Below are 8,083 nucleotides of genomic sequence, written 5' to 3'. Positions count from 1 at the left end.
TCTCAAAAAAAACAGAATGTGTCATTCAGAATGGTAAATGTTGGTGGATTGGTCAGTTCAGTGGAGAAATCTAGGAAAAGGCACATCACTGAGTAAATATTGGCAATAACCTTCTAAACTTATGGGGGAGTTTTGTGATTTGATTTCTATGCAGGCTCACCTAGGTGAAGTAAATGTGCTGATTCTATGACCTTTAATTAGTCTGGCCTCTGTAATAAATTATTTCTAATTATAAATTAGTAGATGGACTTTTGACTCAGGGAAGGGAAGTACTTATCCTAGGGATGTCAGTGTTTTGATTACTGTGATAACATTTTCTCATTGTAAATTAATAAGCTGGCTTGCTGTATTACAAGTCAGCCCATGGAGTTTGGTTAATATGGGTCAGATGAAAGAAATATCTGCTCTAGGAGTATTGACATAATCAATTCTGAATCTTCTGGGTTGAGGGAAGTCAGATGCCAATGTGTGTTGATTTCTCAAGGAAAGTACCTCTACCCTTTAATTTCTTTGGGAAACAACTTGCTGGCCTGTTTTCTGGTGGTGACAATAATGATACACTAGAAGTATTTATTTCTACAATCTGAACACTAACTGTATGGATAGAATGTCCACCTCCTGCTTCCTTTCTTTCTATCTTAAAGATAGTTTTATGTTGGGTTCCTTAGCAATAAATATATGATCAGGATGGAAACTTCATCCACTGCATGTGTATTTCAGTGCTGAACTCACCAATGGACATTTGATGACATGATCCAAAAATTACATAAATTACTGAAGAACAGAAAGCTGCATAAGCGATGTTGAGAGGAGGAATCAGTTGCCTTGCCAGCAAACTAAGTGTCAGGCCTGAAAAACAAGATAATTTAAGAAAAAGTAGCTTGGCTTTAAAAGTCACCTTAAATAAAAGCTGTAAAGAATATTTAAAATAAAAATCATCCATGTGTATAGCTGACTGAGTGTGGTAACAGTATTTCTGGACATATAGTCCTTCATTAGTACTTTTTATTATCTGCTTTGATTCCTAGCTTCTCTTCCTATTTTGCCATATGCGTTTTACACTTCAATCCGATATCATAGGCTGAAACATCGTTCACTGCGAGGTCTTAATACTAAACTTGTGAAGCAAATACCACAGCAATAAGACCCCTAATTCCAACAGCTCAAAAGCAGCCCCATCCTTATTCCTAGCCAAGCACAAGCAGGCCCTGGGAATTCTCCAGGGCTGAAGATAAAACTGGAGAGCAAGGCAAGAATCACACTTCACTGACTTGAAGTTGGTATGTGTTGGTTCTCTTCCATAGGCCAGTCACTCCAGCCTCTTCCTTCAGCTCCTTCTCTAATACTTTCTTTTCTAAGAAGCACCATGAAAATTTGGAAATTTTGAAGCAAATGGACTAACAGGCATAGTGTCATCCTTTTGATGTTTCAAGCCCCTATTTCCTTCCCTAAGAGTCTGTCCTCAATTTATATCATACCAATATAGTCATCTAAATTCAATGATGAATTTAGTGAGATGGTTTATTGTCTTAGATAAGCAAGGCTCCTTTTTATAAGACATTTCAAACATATACAAAAATAGAGTTTAATGAATTCCATACATCCATCATCCACTTCAATGGTCAACCCATAACCAATCTATGCTCCTACTCCTCTCTCACCCTATTTACTTTGAGGCAAATCCAAGGCATTTGATTATTTAATCTGTAGATATTTTGGTATGTGTCTCTAAATGATAATACTCTTGTAATTTTAGTACAATATCATCGTTATCCACTTAGTGTTCAAATTTCCCTGATTATCTTACAAATGATTGTTGTGGTAGAGGGTCTCTAAGATGATGTACAATGGTCAATTGGTATTCTTGCCCTTGCATAATTTCCTCTCCATTAAGTGTGGAATAGACTTACTAATTTGTTTCTAAGGAGTAGACTATAACAAAAATGACAGGATGCACTTCTGAGGTTAGGTTGCAAAAAGACTTTTGGTTTCCATCTTGGTTGCTCTCTCATTCACTACCTACCAGAGGTGGCTTCAAAGGTTTGTAATCTATGCAGTCAAGACAGAGTCCTAGGCTTAGAAGGACTTTGCACTCGGTTTAATGCTTTGCTGTCACTGTCTTGAAATTCTGAATAATTTTTGAACTAAGGTCCCTGTGTTTTTATTTTGTATTGGGCCCAACACATATAGTTGGTCCTGCCAGCTGCCATGCTGTGAATATGGAGAAGCCAGAACGGGGAGGAACTCAGGCCTGCCAACAGCCATATGAGTGAGCCTGGAAGCAGATCCTCCAGCCTCAGTAGAACCTTGAGATAACTGCAGTCTCACAAGAGACCTTGAACCAGAGGTATGGTGAGTTTTGGGGTGATCTTTAAAAAATTATTTGCTGTTATGTGTTGTACTTTGTTTCACAATCTGTGTGTCTAAATCAGGACCCAAATATGGTCCTTACATTGGTTGATATGTCTCTTAAGTCTCTTGTAATCTATAGGATTTCTTCACCACATTTTTGTCCCCTAGGCAAAGCTCTATTGATTGCAAGAAACAGAAAATCTACTCAAATTAGCTGAAGCAAAATAGGACATTTATTAAAAGGGTGCAAAGGGCAGTTAGACCTCATCAGAGACTGGAACCAAACTAAAAAGCCATCAGAATCCAAGGCTGCTACCTTCCCATTCTCTTTGTCTCCAGGGTTCACGATATCCTGTCTTTGTTTCCAGTTTGGGACTATTATGAACAATATTGCTGTGAATATTCTTGTGCATGTCTCCTGGTATATAGATTTACAAGTTTCTCAAGAATATATAGCTTGAATTTCAGCTTCTGGGGCATTTATTAAATAATGCCAAACTGTTTTCCAAATGGTTGTGCAATTTATACTACCACTAGTAATGTATGACAGTTCCCATTATCCACATCTATGCTAGCACATGATATGCCAGATTTTTAATTTTAGTGTGCATGGTGATAATTCATTTCAATTTCATTTTCTGCTTTATTTATTACTAATAATGTTGAGCACCCTTGTCTAGTTATTTTTATGGATTTATAGGAGTATGTATATTACAAATAAATCCTTTGTTGTATATTGTTTTGCAAGTATCTCCCATTCTGTGATTTGCTTTTCAATCTTTTTTTTTTTTTTGAGGTGGCATCTTGCTCTGTCTCCCAGGCTGGAGTACAGTGGTGATTGATCTTGGCTTGCTGCAACCTCCACCTCCTTGTTTGAGTGATTCTCCCACCCCAGCCTCCTGAGTAGCTGGGACTATAGGCGCACGCCACCATGCCCGGCTAATTTTTGTATTTTTAGTAGAGACGGGGTTTCGCCATGTTGGCCAGGCTGGTCTCAAACTCCTGACCTCAAATGATTCACCCACCTCAGCCTCCCAAAGTGCTAGAATTACAGGCATGAACCACCGTGCCTAGCCGCTTTTCAAACTTCACAGTGGCTTTGAATAGATAGAATTCTTAAACTGTACTGACTTCACATTGATCAGTCTTTTCCCTTGGGCTTTTCCTTTTGCTTTCGGTGTCTTATTTAAGAAATCTTTTTCTACCTCAGGATCATAAAGATACTCTCTTATGTTATTCCAAAATGTCCTTTATGTTTTAACTTTTACATTTAGGTCTTTAATCAACCAGGAATAGATTTTTGTGTACGGTGTAAGGTAAAGGCCTGAAATGTTTTTTTCTGTATAGAGACCCAAGTGTTTTACATCATTTGTCATTAAAAGCCTGTCTCTGTAGTGACATATCTGATACACATCGTGTGATTCATATATGTGTGACTCTTTTTCCTGTTTCATTGGCTTAATTGTTTATCTCTGCAATACTGTACTGTCTTAATTGCTCTAATTACTTTAGTAATAGTTTTGGTAATAAATTTAGTAATCTCCATTTTTATTGTGAAATATAACATGCACGTAGAAAATGCATTAAAATAGATTAATAGATGTCAAGCTTACTTAATATTTATAAAACAAACACCCACATAACTACCACCTAGGTCTGATTACAACACCACCTCTCCCCACAGAAGGATTGATTATTTTGGCATTTATGATAATAATTTCTTTGCTTTTCTTTACCAGTAGTGTATATATCCCTATATAATATAGTTTAATTTGCTCCCATTTTGAACTTTATATTAAGAGTTATACTGAACACAATTTTATTCTGCTTTTTTTTTTTTTTTTTTGAGACAGAGTCTTGCTCTTTTGCCCAGGCTAAAGTGCAGTGGTGTAATCACAGCTCGCTACAGCTTCAACCTCCCAGGCTCAGGGAATATTCCCACCTCAGTCTCTCAAGTAGCTGGGACTATAGGTATGCACTACCATGCCCAACCAAATTTTTTGTATTTTTCTTTTCTTTTTTTTTTTTTTTTGAGACGGAGTCTCGCTCTATGGCCCAGGCTGGAGTGCAGTGGCCGGATCTCAGCTCACTGCAAGCTCCGCCTCCTGGGTTTACGCCATTCTCCTGCCTCAGCCTCCCGAGTAGCTGGGACTATAGGTATGCACTACCATGCCCAACCAAATTTTTTGTTTTTTTTTTTTTTTTTTTTTTTTTTTTGAGACGGAGTCTCGCTCTATGGCCCAGGCTGGAGTGCAGTGGCCGGATCTCAGCTCACTGCAAGCTCCGCCTCCTGGGTTTACGCCATTCTCCTGCCTCAGCCTCCTGAGTAGCTGGGACTACAGGCGCCCGCCACCTCGCCCAGCTAGTTTTTTGTATTTTTTAGTAGAGACGGGGTTTCACTGTGTTAGCCAGGATGGTCTCGATCTCCTGACCTCGTGATCCACCCATCTCGGCCTCCCAAAGTGCTGGGATTACAGGCTTGAGCCACCGCGCCCGGCCTGTATTTTTCATAGAGACAGAGTGTCACTATGTTGCCAGGCTGGTCTTGAACTCCTGGGCTCAAGCAGTCCACCTGCCTCAGTCTGCCAAAGTGCTAGGATTATAGGCATGAGCCACTGTGCCTAAGCATAATTGATTTTTATATGCTGATTTAGTATCCAGCAACATTCATAAAATCTTATTATTTTCTTTGTTTTTCTTTTATTTTTTATGCCTTCTTAAAATCTTTTTTTGCTTTTAAAAAATCATATTAATTTTCTTTATACTGTTTTGAATTCTTTGCATAAAAAGTCATCTGTGAATAATGAATTATTCCTTTATAATTCTTATACTTTGTATTTATTTTTCTTGCTTTAATATACTGTGTATGCACTCCATCATAATTTTGAATAGCCCCATTTACTTTTTTTTTTTGAGATGGAGTCTCGCTCTATCGCCCAGGCTGGAGTGCAGTGGCCGGATCTCAGCTCACTGCAAGCTCTGCCTCCTGGGTTGCCACCATTCTCCTGCCTCAGCCTCCTGAGTAGCTGGGACTACAGGCGCCCGCCACCTCGCCCGGCTAGATTTTTGTATTTTTTTAGTAGAGACGGGGTTTCGCCATGTTGGCCAGGCTGGTCTCAAACTCCTGACCTCAAATGATTCACCCACCTCAGCCTCCCAAAGTGCTGGGATTACAGGCATGAGCCACCATGCCTGGCCTCCATTTACTCTTGAAAAGCAACGTGTAGCATGAAGAGAAAATCTTTTGAAATTTATGGTTTTAAATAACTAACCAATGCTGGGAAGGTAAGAGAATTACTAGGTTAGCAATCTGAGAATTAAGTTATCTAGCCTCATTTAAACTTAGGCCATAGTGAAACAGAGGGAATTAAAATTTCCAAACTTCCCGACACCTTAAAATTTTCAAAAATTTTAAACTAATTTTAGAATTACAGAAAAGTTACAAAAATAATACAGTTTCCATATATCCCCTCACAGTTTCTCCTAAGTTAACATTTCATACAGTCATAATATATTGATCAGAACTAGGAAATTAACATTAGAAATTAAAAACTTTATTTGAATCTCATCAGTATTTTTACTAATGTCTTTCATTTTGTTCTAGGATTCTATCCAGAGTCTCACATTTCATTTAGTTGTTATTTCCCCTTATTCCTGCGATCTATAAAAGTTCCTTAATTTTTACCTGTCTTTCATGACTTTGACACTTTAAAAGAGTATTAATAGATCAGTTATTTTGTCAAATACTCCTCAATTTTGGTTTGTCTTATATTTCCTCATGATTGTACTAAGGTTATACACTTTTGGCAAGAATATTACAGAAATGATGTTGTATTTTTCTTATTATATCATATCACAGGATTCATAATATCCATATATTTTACTACTGGTGATGCTCACATTGATCACTTAGTTAAGCTATTTTCTCCTAGGTCTTCTATTGTAAAGTAGTGGGGTAGTTAACAAATATCTCAAGGGAGATACTTTGAAAATATGCAAATACTGTTTCTTAGTTTTGCAAACTTTCACCCACTAGTTTTAGCATCCACTGGGTAGATCTTATTACTGTAGCATTTTATCAGCCTTTCATTACTGTACTGTACATACATTACTGTACTGTACATACATTTCATTACTGTAGTATTTTCATAAAGGTGATTTTGTATTTTCTTCTTTAATTCTACATTTGTAAATTGGAATTCTACTGTAAGGAAGATCCAGCACCTTTTTAATAAGGTCTTCATCATACAGTATTTTTGTTTCATTTGAATAAAATTATTGTCATTAGGTATTCAAATGTAAGTACAATTTTTTAATTATTCACACTACAAATTATCTTATTCACATCAATTAAACTAATATTCAATCCGTTAATCAAGTATTAAGAGCTGGTTGGTAGCCGGGCGCGGTGGCTCACGCCTGTAATCCCAGTACTTTGGGAGGCTGAGGAGGGCGGATCACGAGGTCAGGAGATCGAGACTATCCTGGCGAACACGGTGAAACCCCGTCTCTACTAAAAATACAAAAAAATTAGCCAGGCATGGTGGCGGGTGCCTGTAGTCCCAGCTTCTAGGGAGGCTGAGGCAGGAGAATGGCGTGAACCCAGGAGGCGGCAGAGCTTGCAGTGAGCGGAGAGCGCCACTGCACTCCAGCCTGGGCGACAGAGTGAGACTCCGTCTCAAAAAAAAAAAAAAAAAAAGAGCTGGTTGGATTCATTCATTCACATAGCTATGTAATCTTTTTTTTTTTTTCTGATGGAGCCTCGCTCTGTTGCCCAGGCTGGAATGCAGTGGTGTGATCTCAGTTTACTGCAGCATCTGCCTCCCAGGTTTAAGCAATTCTCCTGGCTTAGCCTCCCGAATAGTTGGGATTACAGGCACATACCACTACCACCTGGCTACTTTTTGTATTTTTAGTAGAGACAAGGTTTTGTCATATTGGCCAGGCTGGTCTCGAACTCCTGACCTCAAGTGATTCACCTTCCTCAGCCTCCCAAAGTGCTGGGATTACAGGTGTGAGCTACCATAACCAGCTATGTAATCATTTTTATTCAACAAATATCTTTTGAGTACCTACTATGTGCTAGGTGTTGTGGTGGATGCTAGATATTACTCTTATGTCGTTCTTGTTTTGATACAAGATTATACTGATGGCTTGCTAATTTAGCAATGGGATATCCTCCAACTTTGGTCTTTATTTAAATATAAGTAGAAACTGATAGGGGGCTCGTAGTTAACGCATCAGTTCCAAGTGTTAGCTGTCTCATTGCAGCACCATAGCAATACACTAGTAATTTTTTTCATAGAAGGAAAGTGACTATATTAATACAAATGGGCCATTTTGGTTGTAGCTGTCACATGAAAATTTCTTTTTGCAGGAATGCAACTAAACATATGGTAACTTAGTGTGAATACTCTCTTATTCTGAGAATGCAAGGCTGGTTCAATATTCAAAAAAATTAGTTAATGTAACCTGCCATATTAAACAAATAAAGAGAAAAACCACATGGTCATATCAATAGATAGATTAAAAAAAAGCATTTCACAAAATACAACATTCATTTATGATAAATTTCTCAGCAAACTGGAGTAGATGAAAACTTCCCTAACCTAATAAAGGGCATCAACAAAAATCCTACAGCTAACATCATACTTAGTGGTAAAAGACTGAGTGCTGGCTGGGCGCGGTGGCTCAAGCCTATAATCCCAGCACTTTGGGAGGCAGAGTCGGG

General features: G+C 38.2%; 1 protein-coding gene across 3 annotated transcripts in view; it reads right to left on the bottom strand.

The window, feature by feature from the left end:
• SLC26A8 (solute carrier family 26 (anion exchanger), member 8) overlaps window positions 1-8,083 on the bottom strand; it is an 87,666-nt gene that overhangs the window by 59,616 nt on the left and 19,967 nt on the right. For all 3 annotated transcript variants that reach the window (XM_011945363.1, XM_011945364.1, XM_011945365.1), the window contains exon 4: window positions 733-849. In XM_011945363.1, the coding sequence (XP_011800753.1) occupies window positions 733-849 (117 nt within the window). The remainder of the gene's footprint in view (window positions 1-732; window positions 850-8,083) is intronic.

Source organism: Colobus angolensis, unplaced genomic scaffold (genome assembly GCF_000951035.1).
Source record: "Colobus angolensis palliatus isolate OR3802 unplaced genomic scaffold, Cang.pa_1.0 Scaffold24, whole genome shotgun sequence".
NCBI lineage: Eukaryota > Metazoa > Chordata > Mammalia > Primates > Cercopithecidae > Colobus > Colobus angolensis.
Note: the sequence above shows the minus strand (reverse complement) of the source record. Positions and strands in the feature narration are given on the sequence as shown.